We start from the raw sequence: 22,094 nt of genomic DNA on the forward strand, positions 1-22,094 counted from the left end.
CAGATCTCTGGCATGGGAGGCAGCAAGTCAACCAGCTGTGCCACTATATTGTGTTGTCCAACGCACAAAAAATTATACGTTGATAACTTTGGTTACTAAAAAAAAGAAACTATCCATTTTCAGTCTTAAATCCCTAACGCTATGTCCCCCTTTACAGCTACTGTATGTTTTAATTCAATTCAATACTATGGGGAAGTACATTGGCCATAAAGCTGCTGACTAAAAGTGCCAGAGACCAGGAATTGATCCTGAATATAGGTGCTGTCTGTATGGAGTTTGCTCCTATTCCATCTGATCGCATGGGTTTTCTCCGGGTGCTCTTGTTTCCTTCCACATTCCAAAGGTGTGCAGGAGCCTTTTTCAGATGCAAAATATAATATTTTCCTTTTGTCCAGAGATTCTGTCTGACCTGCTGAGTTACTCCAGCTTTTTGTGTCTGTCTTCGGTTTAAACCAGCATCTGCAGTTCCTTTCTACACACACGATACTATACAATAGAACTTTATTAATCCCAGGAGGGAAATTTTGTATGTATGTGTGGATATATATATTACACACACACACACATATAATATATAATTATATAGTTATATATTCATATATAATTATACATTGTTTTGTTTTCTCGTCTATAACATTGTTTAAAGAGTACTATGTTTACATATTCTGTTGTGCTGCTGCAAGTAAGGATTTCATTGTTCTAACTGGGACAAGAGAATAAAACACTCTTGACTTATGTCGCTAATGTGTGGGATAGAACTATGTACGGGTCATCGGTGGTTGGCGTGGGCTGAAGGGCCTGTTTCCACACTGTATCTTTAAATTAAACTAAAAGCACTAAAACCAGAGGAAATCTAAAGAAGGGTCTCTTCCCGAAACGTCACCCAATTTCTTCTATCCAGGGATGCTGGATGCTCCATGGAGTTCCCCCGCACAATTAAAGCATGGAATAGTCTTCACCCTACCATAGTTACCCAACCAGACGCAACTAAAATGACAAAAATGCTGGAAAACTCAGTGGGTGAGGCAACATCTATGCAGGAAATAAGCGACGTTTCGGGTCGAGACCCTTCTTCAGACTGATGTGGAGGTGGGGGGTGTGGGAAGAAGAAAGGAAGAGGCGGAGACAGTGGGCTGAGGGAGAGCTGGGAAGGGGAGGGGAAAGAAGGAGAAAGCACGGACTGAAATTGGAGAAGTCATGTTCATACCGCTCGGGTGTAAACTACCCAAGTGAAATATGAGGCGCTGCTCCTCCAATTTACGGTGGGCCTCACTCTGGCCATGGAGGAGGCCCAGGACAGAAAGGTCAGATTTAGAATGGGAGGGGGAGTTGAAGTGCTGAGCCACCGGGAGATCAGGTAGATTATTGCGAACCTGAGCGGAGGTGTTGGGCGAAGCGATCGCCAAGCCTACGCTTGATCGCACCGATGTAGAGCAGCTGACACCTAGAGCAGCGGATGCAATAGATGAGGTTGGAGGAGGTGCAGGTGAACCTCTGCCGCACCGCACCTGGAAAGACTGTTTGGGTCTGGATGAAGTCAAGGGAGGAGGAAAAGCGACAAGTGTAGCATTTCCTGCGGTTGCAAGGGAAAGTGACAGGAGAGGGGGTGGTGTGGGTGGGAAGGGACAAATTGACCAGAGAGTTATGGAGGGAGCGGTCTCTGCAGAAAACCAAAATTGGGAGAAGATGGGAAGATGTGGCCAGTGGTTGGATCCCGTTGGAGGTGGTGAAAATGTCGGAGGATTATCTGTTATATGTGACGGCTGGTAGGGTGGAAGGTGAGGACAAGGGGGTCTCTGCCCTTGTTACGAGTGAGGGGATGGGGAGTGAGAGCAGAGTTACGGGGTATAAAAGAGACCCTGGTGAGAGCCTCATCTATAGTGGGAGAGGGGAACCCCAGTGACAGAGAGAGAGATAGAGAGGGGGGCCAAGCCGGGCAAAATGTCATGGCTTTCAGGTTGCCCGGCGGGACTTTAGGTGGCCATTGGCAACCGGGCAACCGTTAATTTCAAGCCCTGCTTATTTATTTCTTTACAGATTTTTTCTCTCTTGCATCTCCATCACATGGACTACTGATACATGCTCGTCAGATTAGGAAAAGTGGAGATGCAACAAGACCTGGATGTGCATGTACATCAGTCATTGAAAGTAAGCGTGCATGTACAGCAGGCAGTGAAGAAAGCTAATGGCATGTTAGCCTTCATTGTGAGAGGATTTGAGCTTAGGAGCAAGGAGGTCCTACTGCAGTCATACTGGTGAGACTGCAACTGGAGTATTGTGTGCAATTTTGGTCTCCTAATTTGGGGAAGGACATTGTTGCTATTGAGGAAGTGCAGCGTAGATTCACCAGGTTAATTCCCGGGATGGCGGGACTGACATATAATGAAAGAATGGGTGGACTGGGCTTGCATTCACTGGAATTTAGATGGATGAGAGCGGATCTTATAGAAAATTATTAAATTCTTAAAGGATTGGATAGGCAAGATGCAGGAACAATATTCCTGATGTTGGGGGAGTCCAGAACCAGGGGTCGCAGTTTAAGAATAAGGGGTGGGCCATTTAGGACTGAGATGAGGAAAAACTTTTCACCCAGAGAGTTGTGAATATGTGGAATTCTTTGCCACTGAAGGTAGTGGCAATCTAATTCACTGGATGTTTTCAAGATTTAGATTTAGCTCTTAGGGCAAAAGGAATCAAGGGATATGGGGAAACGACAGGACCGGGGTACTGATTTTAGATGATCAGCGATGATCATATAGAATGGCATTGCTGGCACGGGGCTGAATGGCCTACTCCTGCTATTTTTCTACATTTCTTTTTATGTTCTGAATGAATGAATGAATATTTATTTGTCACATGTGACCAGTTACAGTGAAATTCTTTGCTTGCAAAGGTATGCAAATAGATGCCCATATCGGGTGGTGACAAAGTTACAAAGTAAACACGCCAGGTCTCCCTTTGTTCTTCTCCTCCCTACCTCATGGCAGCCCCCCACACCAGGTCCCCATTGTCCATTGTTCTCCCCCCCTCCCCATGTCCCCCTTCCTCATGGTTCCCCCCTCCCCCCCATGCAAGGTCCCCATTGTCCATTGTTCTCCCCCCCATGTCCCCCCCTCCCTCATGGTCCCCCCCCTCCCTCATGGTCCCCCCCCCTCCCCATGTCCCCCTCCCTCATGGTCCCCCCCTCCCTCATGGTCCCCCCCCCTCCCCCCCCCCCCCCTCCCTCATGTCCCCCCCTCCCTCATGGTCCCCCCCCCCCTCCCTCATGTCCCCCCCCCCCATGGTCCCCCCCCCTCCCCATGGTCCCCCCTCCCTCATGGTCCCCCCTCCCTCATGGTCCCCCTCCCTCATGGTCCCCCCCCCCTCCCCATGTCCCCCCCTCCCTCTGGTCCCCTCTCACCCCCCCTCCCCATGTCCCCCTCCCTCATGGTCCCCCCCCCCCCCATGTCCCCCATGTCCCCCTCCCTCATGGTCCCCCCTCCCTCATGGTCCCCCCCTCCCTCATGGTCCCCCCCCTCCCCATGTCCCCCCCTCCCTCATGGTCCCCCCTCCCTCATGGTCCCCCCCCCCCCTCCCCATGTCCCCCCCTCCCTCATGGTCCCCCCCCCCTCCCCATGTCCCCCCTCCCTCATGGTCCCCCCCCCCTCATGGTCCCCCTCCCTCATTCACCCCCCCCTCCCCATGTCCCCCCCCTCCCTCATGGTCCCCCCCTGGGCCCCCATGTCCCCCCCCCCATGGATGTCCCCCCTCCCTCATGGTCCCCCTCCCTCATGGTCCCCCTCCCTCATGGGTCCCCCTCCCTCATGGTCCCCCCCCTCCCCATCATGGTCCCCCCCCATTTAGGACTGAGATCCCTCATGGTCCCCCCTCCCTCATGGTCCCCCCCCCTCCCTCATGGTCCCCCCCCCTCATGGTCCCCATGTCCCCATGTCCCCCTCCCATGGTCATGGCCCCCCCCCATGTCCCCCCCTCCCTCATGGTCCCCCCCCTCCCCATGTCCCCCTCCCTCATGGTCCCCCCCCCCTCCTCATGGTCCCCCCCTTCCTCATGGTCCCCCCCTCCCCATGTCCCCCTCCCTCATGGTACCCCCCCTCCCTCATGGTCCCCCCTCCCTCATGGTCCCCCCCTCCCCATGTCCCCCTCCCTCATGGTCCCCCCTCCCTCATGGTCCCCCCTTCCTCATGGTCCCCCCCCCTCCCCATGTCCCCCCCTCCCTCATGGTCCCCCCCCTCCCCATGTCCCCCCTCCCTCATGGTCCCCCCCCCCCCCCCCCTTGTCCCCCCTCCCTCATGGTCCCCCCCCTCCCCATGTCCCCATCCCTCATGGCCCCCCCCCCCCCCCCCACGCCAGGTCCCCATTGTCCATTGTTCTCCCCCCCATGCTGAATCCCCATTGTCCATTGTTCCCTCCCCCTCCCCCCCCCCCTTCCCCTCCCTCATGGTGCCCTCACCCCCATGCCAGGTCCCTATTGTCAATTGTTCTTCCTCCTTCCCTCAAGGTGGTCCTCCCAAGCCGGCCTCTCCTTTGTTCCTTCCCTCACTTCTATGTGTCTGTCCTTGTCTGTTGGTTGGTGCCATCATAGACCGCTGCACCGACCTCTCCACTACCGGTGCCGGGTGGAGTCTGGACGCCTCCGTGGCGTCGACCCAGACCCCAACCGCATGGCTAGGTTGACTGGCGTCTCCGGCCCCGGATGTGACTGTATTGGCTAGCCTGTGCAGGCAGGTGTTATTGACAATGATATGCAGGCTGTTTACATCTCACATTGATACCTCTCCCTGAATCTTGTTGGAATGCTGTTGAGGCGGCACAGTGGAGCAACTGTACAGCTGCTGCCTTACAGCGTCAGAGACCATGGTTCGATCCTGACTATGGGTACCGTCTGTACAGAGTTTGCATGGAACATAGAAATATAGAAACATAGAAAAATAGGTGCAGGAGTCGGCCCTTTGTGCCAGCCCCAACTTTCAATATGATCATGGCTGATCATCTAAATTCAGGCCCGTTCCTGCATTTTTCTATATTCTCCCAGTGGCCTGCACGTGTTTCCACCGGGTGTTCCGGTTCCCTCATACATTCCAAAGGCTACTTGCGTTGGTATAACTATGAATTGTCCCTAGTGTGTGTAGGAGGTGTTAGTGTGCAGGGATCACTGGTCAGTGTGGACTCCATGGGCCAATGGGACTGTTTTCATGCTCTATCTCTAAACTATAAACTAAACTGTGGATTCCAGCATGGGTTTGAGATCCCACAGGATTGGCAGTACCCAAGTCAATGTATCGGGAGCACAGCAGCATTTGTCAACCCAACATTTTATTTAACAACTCAGGACAGCACAGTGGCTCAGCGATAGAGTTGCTGCCTTACAGTATCAGCGACTCGGGTTTGATCCTGACTACTGGTACACTCTTGTCTGTATGGAGTTTGTACATTCCCCCTGTGACCACGTGGGTTTTTTCCAGGTGCTCCGGTTTCACCCCACATTCCTAAAATAAATTCCTAGTAATTTATCCCTAGCATGTATGATAGAACTATGGTGATCGCTGCAGTGCGGACTCAATGGACCGAAGGGCCTGTGTGCACGCTATGTCACAAAGAAAACTCCACTAACCCATGCACCCTCACCCACCCCCATTCGACTGGATAGACATAAATAATACTATTAAAAAAATACATGAAAAAAAAGTAGTCAGAGAGTCATACAGCACGGAAACAGGTCCTTTGGTCCAACTTGTCCATGCCAACATAATATGCTCTATCAAGCTAGTCGCACCTGCCCGCGCCTGGCCCAAATCCCCCTAAACCTTCCCATTCCATGTCCCTGACCAATTGTCTTTTAGATGTTGTTCAAGAAGGAACTGCAGATGCTGGAAGATCGAAGGTACACAAAACTGCTGGAGAAACTCAGCGGGTGCAGCAGCATCTATGGAGCGAAGGAAATAGGCGACGTTTCGGGCTGAAACCCTTCTTCAGACTTTTAGATGTTATTGTACCTGTCTCAACTACCTCCCCTGGGAGCCCATTCCATACCACCATCACCTTCTGGTTCTTGATTGTCACCCAATCTGTTCCCCTCATGGCTTTATACAATAAAGTCCTAGTCTGCCCAAGCTGCCCTTTGAGCCCTCATGCCCACGTGTCCTAGCAACATCCTTGTAAATCTTATCTGCACTAATCATCACAATTGTTTTTGCAAATCACGTTTGTGATGTATATGCAGTTGTCGTTGATTTGTGTGAGAGAAAGTCGCAATAAGGCCCATCATCTAGAAATTCAACTCCTCTCCATGTTAAACGGAGGTCATCTGTATTTGGTAAACAATATTCTTTCCAATTTAAAAAATACTGAATATGCCTTAAATCCTTGCCTGTTACCTGTGTTTACCGTCCCAGAAAGACTACTGAAATGTCTTGTAGTGGTTTTTTCTGCGATAAAAGGTGCTGCATAAATAGGAGCAGTTTTTGTCAGTGTTAGAAGAATTATTGCTAGTGTAATCTTTGTAGGCAAATGTCCTTTGAGAGAAAATCTAGAGTGTATAGATCATCATGCCTGATGTATGTAGACATGTTCATTTGTATGTGTGATGGCCTTTGTTGGTCATGGTATTAATCTTAAATCTTCTCCAGATATTCAGTAAGTGCATCTGCTGTAAAGCTACTGGACATTGCATTTAAGAAAGACCACTCTTTTAGCAATAAAGTGAACTGCAAGTGTGAAAAGGACATCATGAGCATAAAAAGAAAGCTTGAGAACTATGAGAAGCAATTGCAGAATGTATGTGTAGTATAACGTGTTTCTGGAACTACATATTCAGGGGTATACGTCTTATCAAAAGCAGACAGGTGGGGTAACTCTGTTGGTGAGGGATGGAATTCAGTCCCTTGCGAGGGGTGACAGAATCAGGAGATGTAGTGTCAGTATGGATAGAACTGAGAAATTGTAACGGTAAAAAGACCCTAATGGGAGATCTATAGGCCCTCAAACAGTAGCCTGGATATAGGGTGCAAGTTAGATCAAGAGTTACAATTGGCATGTCGTAAAGGTAATGCTACGGTTGTTATGGGAAATTTCAACATGCACGTAGACTGGGAAAATCAGGTTGGTACTGGACCCCAAGAAAGGGAGTTTGTGGAGTGCCTCCGTGATGGATTCTTAGAGCAGCTTGTATTGGAGCCTACCAGTAAATTACCACTAAATTTTGGATTTAGTGTTGTGTAATGAACTGGATTTGATAAGGGAACTCGAAGTTAAGGATCCATTAGGAGGTACTGACCATAATATGATAAGTTTAATCAATAATTTGAGAGGGTAAATCGGAGGTGTCAGTATTACAGTTGAACAAAAGGGACTATGAAGCCATGAGGGCAGAGCTGGCCAAAGTTGACTGGAAAGATACCCTAGCAGGGATGACAGTGGAACAACAATGGCAGGTATTTCTGGGAATAATACAGAAGGTGGAGGATCAGTTCAATCCAAAGAGGAAGAAAGATGGAATTGTAAAGGCATGAAGACACTAATTGGTGTTATTTACAGACCCTCAAATAGTAGCCCGGATGTAGGGTGTAAGTTGCAGAAGGAGTTAAAACTGACATGTAATAAAGGTAATGCCACTGTGGTGATGGGGGATTTCAATATGCAGGTAGACTGGGAAAAGCAGGTTGGTTCAGGACCCCAAGAAAGAGAGTTTGTAGAATGCCTCCGAGATGGATTCTTAGAACAGCTTGTAATGGAGCCGACCAGAGAAAAGGCAATTCTGGATTTAGTGTCGTCCAATGAACCAGATATAATAAGAGAACTCGAGGTAAAGGAACCGCTTGGAGGTAGTGATCATAACATGATTAGTTTTAATCTGTAATTTGAGAAGGAGAATGTTAAATCGCAAGTGTCAGTGATGCAGTTGAACAAAGGGGATTATGAAGGCATGAGAGGGGAGCTGGCCAAGGTAGACTGGAAAGGGATCCTAGCAGGAATGACGGTGGAAAAGCAATGGCAGGAATTTCTGGGCATAATCCGGAAGACGCAGGATCATTTCATTTAAAAAAGGAAGAAAGATTCTAAGGGGAGTAGGAGGTAACCAGGAATATAAAGAAGGACAGTAAAAGCTTCTTTAGATATGTTAAGGGAAAAGGAGTAGCAAAGTCAAATGTGGGTCCCTTGAAGGCAGACACAGGTGAAATTATTATTTGCAACAAGGATATGGCAGAAGAGTTGAATAGGTACTTCAGATCTGTCTTCACTAAGGAAGACACAAACAGTCTCCCAGATGTACTGGAGGACAGATGATCTAAGGGGGTAGAGGAACTGAAAGAAATTTTAATTAGGCGAGAAATAGTATTGGGTTGGCTAATGGGACTGAAGGATGATAAATCCCCTGGGCCCAATGGTCTGCATCCCAGGGTCCTCAGGGAGGTGGCTCTAGAAATAATGGATGCATTGGTGATCATTTTCCAATGTTCAATAGATACAGGATCAGTTCCTGTGGATTGGAGGATAGCTAATGTTATCCCACTATTCAAGAAAGGAGCGAGAGAGAAAATGGGGAATTACAGACCAGTTAGCCTGACTTCGGTGGTGGGAAAGATGCTGGAGTCAATTATTAAAGAGGTAATAATGGGGCATTTGGATAGCAGTAAAAGGATTAGTCCAAGTCAACATGGATTTATGAAAGGGAAATCATGCTTGACTAATCTTCTGGAATTTTTTGAGGATGTGACAAGTAAAATGGATGAAGGGGAGCCAGTGGATGTAGTGTATCTAGACTTTCCGAAAGCCTTTGATAAGGTTCCGCACGGGAGACAGGTGACTAAAATTAGAGCACATGGTATTGGGGGTAGGGTGTTGACATGGATAGAAAATTGGTTGGCAGACCGGAAGCAAAGAGTAGGAGTGGCGGTGGCAGTGGTGAGTGGAGTGCCCCAAGGCTCGGTGTTGGAGCCGCAACTGTTTACCATATATATTAATGATTTGGAAGAGGGAATTAGGAGCAACACTAGCAAGTTTGCGGATGACACAAAGCTGAGTGGCAGTGTGAGCTGTGAAGAGGATGTTAGGAGGTTGCAGGGTGACCTGGACAGGTTGAGTGAGTGGGCAGATGCATGGCAGAGGTTTATTGATAGGGGACGCAGTATAATAATACGGTGCTGGCTCGAAGGGCCGAATTGCCTCCTCCAGCACCTATTTTCTATGTTTCTAAGTAAGGGGCTGTCAAGGGAAGCCAGGGACAGTATAAAAAATAAAAGAGCATATCTATACATATATGTATAATATAGCAAAGATGAACAGATAACTAAAAAGGCAACAGGGGAGAAAGGATGAGGTACGAAGGTTAGCTAGCCAAGAATATAAAGGGGGATTGTAAAAGCATCCATCTTTAGGCATGCGATGAGGAAAAAATTAATTAAGACCAAAATTGGACCCTTGAAGACTGACAAGGGCAAACTTATTTTGGGGAATAAGGAAATGGCAGACGAGGTGAAACGGCACTTTGGATCCGTCTTCACTAAGGAGGACAAAAACAATCTCCCTGATGTACTAGTGGCCAGAGGATCTGGGGTGACGGTGGAACTGAAGGAAATTCACATTAGGCAGGAAGAAGTGGTGTTGGATAGACTGATGGGACTGAAGGCTGATAAATCCCCAGGGCCTGATGGTCTGCATCCCAGGGTACTTCAGCAAGTGGCTCCAAAAAGCGCGGACGCATTGGTGATAATTTTCCAATGTTCTTTAGATTCAGGATCAGTTCCTGTGGATTGGAGGGGAGCTAATGTTATCCCACTTTTTAAGAAAGGTGGGAGAGAGAAAACAGGGAATTATAGACCAGTTAGCCTGACATGGGTGGTGGGAAAGATGCTGGAGTCAATTATTAAAGATGAAATAGTGGCACATTTAGACAGTAGTAACATGATCGGTCCGAGTCAGCATGGATTTACGAAGGGGAATTCATGCTTGACTAATCTTCTGGATTTTTTGAGGTTGTAACTTGGATAATGGACAAGGGAGAGCCAGTGGATGTAGTGTACCTGGACTTTCAGAAAGTATTTGATGAGGTCCTACATAGGAGATTAGTGGGCAAAATTAGAGCACATGGTATTTGGGGTAGAGTGCTGACATGGATAGAAAATTGGTTGGCAGACAGGTACCAAAGAGTAGGGATTAACGGGTCCTTTTCAGAATGGTAGGCTGTGACACGTGGGGCACCGAAAGGCTCGGTGCTGGGACCGCACCTATTTACAATTAATGATACAATGATACCATTTATTTGTTGTCATTTGAACCTCATTGAGGTTCAACCGAAATTTGGTTTCTGCAGTCATACACACGAGAAGAAGAACCAAGACACAACACAATTTACACAAACATCCATCACAGGGAATCTCCTGCTCACTGTGATGGAATGCAAAGTCTTATCTCTCCCCTGCACTCCTCATTCTCCTCCGGGCGATGGTTAGTGTCCCGCGGCCATTAAAGCCGCGCCGGGTGATGCGAGGCGGCGCTCCGGGTCTTGGTGTTGGAGTCCCCGGCGTGCGCTAGCTAGTCCCGCGGCCATTTAAAGCCGCGCCGGGTGATGCAAGGCCTGCGCTCCACGTAATTTTCAACCCCGCAACTCAGGCGGGAGAAGTCGTCGTTGCGGAAGCCCCGAAAAGCGGTCTCCCAGCAGGGCACCGTCCTGGTGTCACCGTCCACCGGGCTGGCGGCTGGAGCCCCCGAATCTCCGGGGTCGGGCCGCAGCAGCGCGCCACCACAGCTCCTCCCGCTCCGAACTCGGCCAGCTCCGCGATGGTGGGTAAGTCCGCAGCTCCGCGACTGGAGCCCCAGGTCGTTCCTGCTGGAGGCCGCTCCACGGTGCTCGGCCCCAACGACAACGGAGACCCGACAGAGAAAAGGTCGGGTTCTCCGTGCAGGGGAAAGATTTTAAAAGTTTCCCCCCCCGCCCCCACACACATACCCAGTTTAAAAAAAAGCACTTTAAACTACATTTAAACGAGACAAAACATTTTAAAAAGCGACAGATGGACTGCAGAGGCCACTGCGACGTGAGTCGCGCTGCCCACCCAATTTTACGACCCAATGATTAAGAAGAAGGGATTAAAAGTAACATTAGCAAATTTGCAGATGACACAAAGCTGGGTGGCAATGTGAACTGTGAGGAGGATGTTAATAGGATGCAGGTTGACTTGGACAGGTTGGGTGAGTGGCCAGATGCATGACATGGACATCATAATCTGCAGCACTGGTGAGTAAGGCAAGGCAGAGCCTTTACCACCTCAGGCAGCTGGGGAAATTCAGAGTGTCTCTGAGGATCCTCCAGTGCTTCTACTCAGTGGCTGTAGAAAGCATCTTGTCCGGAAACATAACAATCTGGTTTGGGAATTGTTCTGCCCAGGACAAGAAGGCTCTGCAGAGAGTAGTGCGTTCGGCCAAACGCACTATGGGAACTACACTCACCCCTCTGCAGGAACTATACATCAGAAGGTACAGATCCAGAGCCAGCAGCATTATGCGGGACCCCTTCAACCCCAGCAACGGACTGTTCCAGCTGCTACGGTCAGGCAAACGCCACCGCTGTCATGCTGTGAAAACAAAGAGGATGAGATGGGGTTTCTTCCCACAGGCCATTAGGACTGTAAACTCTGATCTCACCAGGGACTAACTTACTGTACCAAACTACTGTTGTGTTGTGTCTTTTTAAAATTGCTATTTTTTTATCACCAATATGTAATTACTTTCTGTTCTATTCTGTTTTGTAGTTTTTTGCACATTCCGCAGACATTGCCACTTTTCATTTCACTGCACATCTCGTATGCGTATGTGGCAAATAAACTTGACTTGACTTGAGATGCAGTTTAATGTGGATAAATGTGAGGTTATCCACTTTGGTGGCAAAAATAGGAAGGCAGATTATTATCTAAATAATGTCAAATTGCGAAATGGGGAACTACAACGGGATCTGGGGGTCCTTGTTCATTAGTCACTGAAAGTAAGCATGCAGATACAGCAGGCAGTGAAGAAAGCGAATAGCATGTTGGCCTTCATAACAAGAGGAGTTGAGTATCGGAGCAAAGAGGTCCTTCTGCAGTTATACAGGGCCCTAGTGAGACCACACCTGGAGTATTGTGTGTAGTTTTGGTATCCAAATTTGAGGAAAGACATTCTTGCTATTGAGGGAGTGCAGGGTAGGTTCACAAGGTTAATTCCTGGGATGGCGGGACTGTCATATGTGGATGGAATGGAGCGGCTGGGCTTGTACACTCTTGAATTTGTATACTCTGGAATATGTGTAATAAGATAACAATTAATCTCAACCTAATTAGGATATGGGTATAATTTACAGTCAACAAGGTAAAAGCTAGCAAAATAATTCGAGAAGACAGTGAGCTACAGGAGAGGGAAAGTTAAGAGGATGTGTCATGGTCACCAAGGGTTGGTTGAAGACTGATGATACTAAACCTGTTGGGAGCTATTAATATGAGGCCTGGGTATTGCTATGTGTTCATGCTATGAACCACGTAGGATTTTAAATCAAACTAATTAAATAAGGAATAGAAAGCTAGGATTACTGTTGGAGACAACAAAACAGTTGGTTTGTCATTAAAAGCCCATGCTACTCCCCTTACCCAGCCTCGCCTGTATATGACTAACTCAAGCAAAAGAAAATTAGGTGTGGGCAATAAATGTTTATCTGTATCCACATCTGTGAGAGAAAAACTGACGGCAATATTCTAGATGTGACCTACAAATCTTGTCCAATGTGATGCCCTTCTGCTTCCTTCCACAAAGCCAATTGTCCATCGTCAGCTATCTCTCCTTGAACCCCATGCAATCTAACCTTCCACAGCAGCCTGCCATGTGGAACCTTGTCAATGTCTTACTGAAATCCATATATATACCTTCCACAGCTTTGCTTTCATCAACCATTTTGGTCACATCTTCAAAGAACTCGATCACATTCATGAGACAAGATCTCCCTTGAGCGATGCCATGCTAACTATGCTTAGTCAGCTCCTGTCCATTTACATGCATCCCTGAGAATGGTCTCAAGTAACTTTCCAACCACAGGTGATAGGTTCACAGGCCTGTAGTTCTCAGGCTTTTCTCTGCAGTCCTTCTTAAATAGAGGCACAACATTTGCCACCATCCAGTGAGGTTATCCACTTTGGCGGCAAAAACAAGGGGGCAGATTATTATCTCAATGGGGTTAGGTTAGGTAAAGGGGAGGTGCAGCGAGACCTGGACCTCCTTGTACACCAGTCACTGAAAGTTGGCTTACAGGTACAGCAGGCAGTGAAGAAAGCTAATGGAATGTTGGCCTTCATAACAAGAGAATTTCAGCATAGGAGTAGAAAGGTTCTTCTGCAGTTGTATAGGGCTCTGGTGAGACCACATCTGGAGTATTGTGTACAGTTTTGGTCTCCTAATTTGAGGAAAGACATCCTTGTGATTGAAGCAGTGCAGCGTAGGTTCACGAGATTGATCCCTGGGATGGCGGGACTGTCATATGAGGAAAGATTGAAAAGACTAGACTTGTATTCACTGGAGTTTGGAAGGATGAGGCAGGATCTTATAGAAACATATAAAATCATAAAAGGACTGGACAAGCTAGATGCAGAAAAAATGTTCCCAATGTAGGGCGAGTCCAGAACCAGGGGCCACAGTCTTAGAATAAACGGAAAGTCATTTAAGACTGAGGTGAGAAAAATCTTTTTCACCCAGAGAGTTGTGAATTTATGGAATTCCCTGCCACAGAGGGCAGTGGAGGCCAAGTCACTGGATGGATTTAAGAGAGAGTTAGCTAGAACTCTAGGGGCTAGTGGAGTCAAGGGGTATGGGGAGAAGGCAGGCACGGGTTATTGATTGGGGACGATCAGCCATGAATGGCCTCCTCCTGTACCTATTTTTTATATTTCTATGTTTCCAGTCTTCCGTCACCTTCTCCGTATTTAATGATGACTCGAAAATCTCAGCCAGGTCTCCTGCAATTGCCTCTCTATCTGCCCACAGTGTCCTTGGATATATCTGATGAAGCCCAGGAGATTTCTCTACCTTTTTCCTTGTTAGTACTTCAGTTAACTCCTCAACCTTAATATTGACTGCCCTCAAGACATTTTCTATGACTGCCCCAAATTCCACAATCCTCATGTCTTTCTCCCATAGTAAAAACAGAGGAGAAAAATACTCAATATCCATTTTCCCTTAATGTACTTATAGAAACATAGAAACATAGAAAATAGGTGCAGGAGTAGGCCATTCGGCCCTTCGAGCCTGCACCGCCATTCAATATGATCATGGCTGATCATCCAACTCAGTATCCTGTACCTGCCTTCTCTCCATATCCCCTGATCCCTTTAGCCACAAGGGCCACATCTAACTACCTCTTAAATATAGTCCATGAACTGGCCTCAACTACATTCTGTGTCAGAGAATTCCAGAGATTCACCACTCTCTGTGTAAAAAATGATTTTCTCATCTCAGTCCTAAAAGATTTCCCTTTATCCTTAAACTGTAACCCCTTGTTCTGGACTTCCCCAACATCGGGAACAATCTTCCTGCATCTAGCCTGTCCAACCCCTTAAGAATTTTGTAAGTTTCAATAAGATCCCCCCTCAATCTTCTAAATTCTACCGAGTACAAGCCGAGTCTATCCAGTCTTTCTTCATTTGAAAGTCCTGACATCCCAGGAATCAGTCTGGTGAACCTTCTCTGTAATCCCTCTATAGCAAGAATGTCCTTCCTCAGATTAGGAGACCAAAACTGTACGCAATACTCCAGGAGTGGTCTCACCAAGACCCTGTACAGCTGCAGTAGAACCTCCCTGCTCCTATACTCAAATCCTTTTGTTATGAATGCTAACATACCATTCACTTTCTTTACTGCCTGCGGCACCTGCATGCCTACTTTCAATGACTGGTGTGCCATGACACCCAGGTTTCGTTGCATCTCCCCTTTTCCTAATCGGCCACCATTCAGGTAATAGTCTACTTTCCTGTTTTTAACCACCAAAGTGGATAACCTCACATTTATCCACATTATACTGCATCTGCCATGCATTTGCCCACTCACCCAGCCTATCCAAGTCATCTTGCAGCCTCCTAGCATCCTCCCCACAGCTAACACTGCCCCCCAGCTTCATGACATCCGCAAACTTGGAGATGTTGCATTCAATTCCCTCATTCAAATCATTAATATATATTGTATAAAAAGCTGGAGTCCCAACACTGAGCCTTGCGGTAACCACTAGTCACTGCCTGCCATTCTGAAAAGTTAACTCCTACTCTTTGCTTCCTGTCTGCCAGCCAGTTCTCTGTCCACATCAATACTGAAGCCCCAATACCATGTGCTTTAGGTTTGTATACTAATCTCTTATGTGGGACCTTGTCGAAAGCCTTCTGAAAGTCCAGATATAACACATCCACTGGTTCTCCCCTATCCACTCAACTAGTTACATCCTCGAAAAATTCTATAAGATTCGTCAGACATGATTTACCTTTCATAAATCCATGCTGACTTTGTCCAATGATTTCACCACTTTCCAAATTTGCTGCTATCCCATCTTTAATAACTGACTAGCAGTTTCCCCACTACCGATGTTAGACTAACTGGTCTGTAATTCCCCGTTTTCTCTCTCCCTCCCTTTTTAAAAAGTGGGTTTACATTAGCTACCCTCCAATCCTCAGGAACTACTCCAGAATCTAAAGAGTTTTGAAAAATTATCACTAATGCATCCACTATTTCTGGAGCTACTTCCTTAAGTACGGATGCGGCCTATCTGGCCATGGGGATTTATCGGCCTTTAATCCATTCAATTGACCTAACACCACTTCCCGGCTAACCTGGATTTCACTCAGTTCCTCCATCTCATTTGACCACTGTTATTTCCGGCAGATTATTTAAGTCTTCCTTAGTGAAGCCAGAACCAAAGTAGTTATTCAATTGGTCTGCCATGTCCTTGTTCCCCATGATCAATTCACCTGTTTCTGACTGCAAAGGATATACATTTGTTTTAACTAATCTTTTTATCTTCACATATCTATAAAAACATTTGCAGTCAGTTTTTATGTTCCCTGCCAGTTTTCATTCATAATCTATTTTCCCTTTCCTAATTAAGCCCTTTGTCCTCATCTGCTGGACTATTTCTCCCAGTCCTCTGGTAGGCTGCTTTTTCTGGCTAATTTGTATGTTTCATCTTTTGTTTTGATACTATCCCTGATATAAAATTATTTATTCCAAAAACTGAAACCACTTGGTTTCTTTGTGGGAATTATATATCAGCATAAAATCTTGTTTTGTTTACTTTGTGTATGAATTTGCTTTTGTTATGGTTTATTCGTTGCAGTGTTCCATTTCAAGCCAAGTTTTATCCACAATACCAGTGCACAAGGAAACTTTGCAACCCGCCCCTTTATTGATTGAATTGCATGCAGCGCCAATCGTGCCCGGATCTCACCACATGCTGCCAGAGAATATACCTGTAAATTTGGAAACAAAGAAGAAAAAATACAAGGTTACATTCACTTTTCTTACTGAAACAACAATTAACTTGCATATTTTTGTTTTGAACATTGGAAAAGAATGAAATAAAAATTGGTACCTCTCTTTCAAAAAAATGTTTTATTTAAGAAAGGCTTGAATGAAGGTAGTAGAGTAATTTCATTTTGAATGAAATTAAGAAATAGCAAAGCCTGGATGTTTGTTGGTTGCTGTTTTAAATCTCTTAAATGTTTCGAGCATCAAACGGGTTGTAAATGGGAAATATGGGTAATAGGGTCATCAGTCAACTAAACTTGGAAACCGCTTCCCAGTTGCTTCCTGGCGAGGATGCAACCATTTCTCCGAGTCGCGTCCTTGCCCCCCGTCCTCTCGGCCTACCACTGGATCGGAGCGGCCTTTCCTACCGGAGATTGGGGGCCGGACCAGAGCTTCGGCAGTGGCGGCGCAGCGCTGTATTCACCGTGGAGCGGGCGATACCTACATGGATCGCCGTTTGAAGCTCCGAAACGTTGGGCCCATTGCTCCAACATCCAACATTTGGTTCGTGGAGCTACCAGCGCGGGCGGCACTGACCGACATTGCGGAGTCCCTGGGGCCCTTTGCCGAGGGCCGCCAGCATTGAATCCCCGCCCGGCACGGCACTGCGGACTCCGGTGGGAAGCGGCCGATTTGGAGGGCCAAGCCACTGAGGTTGACCTCCCGTTCCGACGTCGGAGTGCCAACATTCCGGCGAGCGGGCCTGAGCGGCAAGCTGCCCGTAGCGGCGACTGCGGAGGGCTCTGGAGGCCCCTACAACGAGTGAACATCAGAGGAAGATGACTGACTTTGGTGCCTTCCTCACAGTGGGAAACTTTTGATTCTGCTGTCTGGGGATGTTTTATGCTAAACTCTATCATGTGTTGTGTTCTTTATTTTATTGTATGGCTGTATGGTGATCACATTTCACTGTGCCAACTGGAACATGTGACAAATAAATGTATCTTGTATCTTGTATCCTCTAAATGTCAATTAACAGAGTGCAGAATAAGTTTGCAGCAGCCTTCCAGTTATTTTTCTGGATCCAATGAAGGAGCAAATATTTCAAATAATGTCCAATTAGTTATTCACAGCAAATAAAAACTAAAAAAGTTGACAACTGTGGACACCAATAAAAGGAAAATATCAGATTATAGAAAATGTAAATTATTTTATTTTGAGGAATGTAATGAATATATATATAAATATATATATATATATGTATGTATGTATGTATGTATGTATGTATGTATGTATGTATGTATGTGTATATGTATATATATATATATATATATACATATGAATAACCAAATGAACATGAATGAGGGCAAGTATGAGCCACGAATTGGTATTGCCTTTCATTACAAAAAAGTTAAAATATCATAGTAAATATGTATTTTAAATTTGTGTAAAACCATGTCCTCAAATCAGAGATTAGAAGAAAGAAAATCAGAGTGTAGAGGAAAGAAAGATTATATCATTGAATTTTGCAAGGGCTATTGTTTGGTAATCCTTGCCAATTCTAGGCAGAGAAGCCAGAGCTGGGGCTCACTGTTTCACAACACAAAATTAAATACGTTAGGGCAAAATAAGGAGATATGACTTCAAGTGGTACCATTCCTGTAATCCTTAACCTCATCAGGACACGGACATTTAGTCATTGAATTTAATTTCTGAGTGATGGAGTTTTGGAACCATGCATTGGGGAATATGCTTGAGGTTGAGTTAAGGAAAGTCAGCTGGATAGTTTACTCCTAAGTCTCTACTCTTGTGGTACAATGGAATGTAGGAATTAGGTAAAACAAAACTCAAAATCATATGATATATCAATAAAGGATTTTCTGATTGATCACGGCAATTTATTAATCAAACTAGGACAGAACTTTCACAGTAAATGGTAGGGAACAGAAACCCCAGGATTAGGAAAGAGCTGCAGATGCTGGTTTAAATCAAAGGAACCCAAGGGCTGCAGGCACACAGATTCATGAAAGTGGTAATACGGAGATAGGATGGTTAAATGGCACGCATGCCTTTGTTAGTCAGGATATTGAGGGAACTGCAGATGACAGATGAAGGCCAGATGTGGAGTGCTATGCACACTTCTAATTTCCTGCTATAGGAAGGATGTCATTCATGATGGAATTGATGTGCCATCAAAAGCCACTAACACATCAGGCTCATATCTGGCATTCCTTACATCTAAGCTGCATTTTGGGTATTTTGATTCCATCCCAAAGTCAGCTTGGGCTGGTGAAGTATGGTTGAGAGTATCCTAGTTAATGGTAAAATATTTTATAATTAGAATTGATTAAGTAGAACAGAATAGAATAGAATGCCTTTTATTGTCATTCAAACAGCTTGGATTCAACAAAATTGCATTTTCTACAGTCTTACATTACAAAAAAACCCAAGACCCATACTTAACACAGTTTACACAAACATCCATCACAGTGAATCTCCAACACCTCCTCACTGTGATGGAAAGCAAAAGTCTTATCTCTTCCCTTTGTTCTCCTGTGGTCCAGCAGTCCAATTGCAATGTCAAGGCGACTGGGGCTCCCGATGTGAAAGCCCCTGGCGGGTGATGGTAAGTCCGGCAGCCGTTAAGCCATGCCGGGCGATGTTAGGCCCCGCTCCTAGTCATTTAAACCCCGCGATTCCGGCAGGAGAAGTTGCCGTTGCAAGAGTTCCAAAAAGCGGTCTCCCACCAAGGACCTGCGAGCTCCCGATGTTACCGTCCACTTTGCCCTATGGCCCTATAGGATAATAGGAGGGGCTGGTGCTATTATGCTGCACTTACTTTCCTGATGGATCCTCTTACTTTACAGATTTAGCAGCACATATCAGCAGAGAAATAAAGAAGATTATAGAGGTTGGGGAAGAGATGCATAACTTTAATAAAGGTGGAGAATGCTGACTATTTAGCATGTTTGGAGGAATATGGGGAATGATAATTCACTGTTGATCTATTTTACTGCTGATTGTTATATTAATCTGTGTACTGGAATACCTGAAGCCTTTACTGTGTACCAACCAAGGACTGTCGTGTATCATTAAAATGATAATTGGATGTAATGAGAATACCCCTCTTGACAATACCCCTTAACCTTACTGAGATTCTGGCCTTGCACTGTATTCGCAATAAAGCAGCAACTAATGGGTGCCTTCAGAACGGCAAACTCAGGGACCCATATTTAAAGAATGGTATATGGCCCTAAGCCAGGTTGGAAGGTAAATGAGACCAGGGTTTGGGAAATACCACGGCTTAAATTAGTGACGTCCCAGAGCGCAGTTAATACTACCTGTTATTGTGATAAAAGAAGCAACGGGGTCTACTTAAGGAACACCATCTGTACCAAGGTTAGTGCTAGTGGCCGCTATGTCCAATAAATGGGACGTATTTTGTATGTGGATTCTGGGCATACCCATGGTTACCTGGTATGTACCTGGGGATGAGAAGAACTGGGAAAGGTTGATCAGGCCAACCTGCAACTGAAGGGGATGCTGTTATTTGGTCTTTGTTGTTGCTCATATGTGAACTGTGCAATATCTAACCGAATTGTATAATCCCGATGAGGGCTAAGCGAAGTATATCGGAGGCACAGAGATTCTGGATGATTGCCTCCCCACTTTACGGGACAGCCCGTCTATCATGGGAATTGATTAATATGACCTCTGTATTGGAGAAATTGGTTAATGAAACTGTGGACGTCTTTACCTACAAGCAAACGGCCTTCTCGTCCATGATGGCTGAAATGGCTGCACTTTGCCCAATGGCCCTATAGCATAATAGGAGGGACTGGTGCTATTATGCTGCACTTACTTTCCTGATGAATCCTCTTACATTACAGATTTAGCAGCACATATCAGCAGAGAAATAAAGAAGATTATAGAGGTTGGGGAAGAGATGCATAACTTTAATAAAGGTGGAGAATGCTGACTATTTAGCATGTTTGGAGGAATATGGGGAATGATAATTCACTAATGATCTATTGTTACTGCTGATCATTATATTAATCTGTTTACTGAAATGCCTGAAAGCCTTTACTGTGTACCAACCAAGGACTGTCATGTTATCATTAAAATGATAATAGGATGGAATGAGAATATCCTGGTTAATAGTAAAATATTTTATAATTAGAAATATAAATGATTAGCTTGAGTATAGCTTGACTTTATTGGGCTTTGAATAAGCTGAAGTTGCAAAGATGTGGGAATCAGGAGTCCAGCATTCAAACTGGTCTGATAGTGCATCCTGGTTTGCCCAGGTAAAATACCTTTGACAATGGTGGGAGAGGATGTATTTCCTGAGAAGTTGGTAGCTTCTTTAAACAGAAGCCTTCTGGTTGGTAGCTGGCATCGATGATTACATTGTTAAGACAGAATTGTAAATGTTGGGCTTTTTGACTAAGTTCCTGTTGTTTTGGTTTTGTGATCAACAGTTTGTGATTGATAGAACCACAAGATGAAAAGTGTATTGTATCAGTGTATTGTATACTTTGAATGGGTAGAGTCTGTGATTGATTTGTATTAAACGCATTGCTGCTACTCTGTATAAACATGTGACTACGTTTCCAAAACACTATAAAATATGTTGTATTTCTTCATTCATTAGAGTGGTAGCTCAAGGGAGTTAAGTATCCATTGTATACTTGACTTTGTACCCCTGGCACTCTTGCTGGCTAATGATCAGTAAAGCTTGTGTTGGTTTACCTAACCTATTGTGAGTTGGCTGTTGTAAGACATGAACCTTAATATGGTGGGTTGGAAAGGATTGATCAAAGGTTTAGGAGAAGGGAAGGGGAAAGCAAAGACCTATTGGGGTAAGTCTGAGATATTGTGGATTGGGATCAGATGTCAAGTAATCTTTGCTTGAGATAAAATTCAATGTTTTGGAATTGTATTTTAACAGCATGATGTTTCTGCTCTATTAAGCAAGCTCCTGGCAAAGGATTGCCAGAATGTTAGGTAAGATGAAGCTTGAGTTTTAATTCCTTGCACCTCCTGACAGAATTGAGGAGCAATAAACATGATAAATTGTGGGAATAGCACTTGATTTTTGTCTCAATTACATCATCGGAGCATCAATGCCTGTTTGGTGAGCTATTTTGGACAGTTATAGAATAAGCTTGTTTGTTTATTAACATTGACCATCAGATCATTATAGTCAGTAGAGAAGATCTAATCATTTCTAATTTGTTATCTCTTTAAGTCGGAAGGCAGTGACACAAGAGTACCAAAGGAATCTATGGAAACTGAATCAGACCCTTTCAAAGAGCATAGCTGCAAAGAACCAATTACTCTCTCTGATGAAAGTAAGTTGAATTCTTCATGATCGTCACTAGTCTATCTCAGTGCTATTTTCCAGTGATATGCTCATATCCCTTGTTTCCTTTAATGTCCAGACCTTTGTTTTGAACATTGAAGGTGGAGAGTTCCAATTGTTCACTAGCCTCCTCACTACAGTGGACGTCCTTGTCATTCTCAAACTATGATCCCTGGTATTAGACTCCTCAGTCAGGGGAAACCACCTGCATTTAATGTGTCAAACCCTTAAAGAATTGCAGGGAGAAATCTCCTCTTATTCTTGTGAA

General features: G+C 45.4%; 1 protein-coding gene across 6 annotated transcripts in view; it reads left to right on the forward strand.

The window, feature by feature from the left end:
- The window catches only part of LOC129705968 (tripartite motif-containing protein 66-like), a 249,841-nt gene that overhangs the window by 192,922 nt on the left and 34,825 nt on the right, over nt 1–22,094 (forward strand). For 5 of the 6 annotated variants that reach the window (XM_055649939.1, XM_055649937.1, XM_055649938.1 and 2 more), the window contains 2 exons: nt 16,331–16,498; nt 21,713–21,815. In XM_055649939.1, coding sequence (XP_055505914.1) covers nt 16,331–16,498; nt 21,713–21,815 — 271 coding nt within the window. The remainder of the gene's footprint in view (nt 1–16,330; nt 16,499–21,712; nt 21,816–22,094) is intronic. The other variant, XM_055649940.1, reaches the window with a different exon arrangement.

The sequence above is a fragment of the Leucoraja erinacea genome, chromosome 18 (assembly GCF_028641065.1).
Source record: "Leucoraja erinacea ecotype New England chromosome 18, Leri_hhj_1, whole genome shotgun sequence".
NCBI classification, from domain to species: domain Eukaryota; kingdom Metazoa; phylum Chordata; class Chondrichthyes; order Rajiformes; family Rajidae; genus Leucoraja; species Leucoraja erinaceus.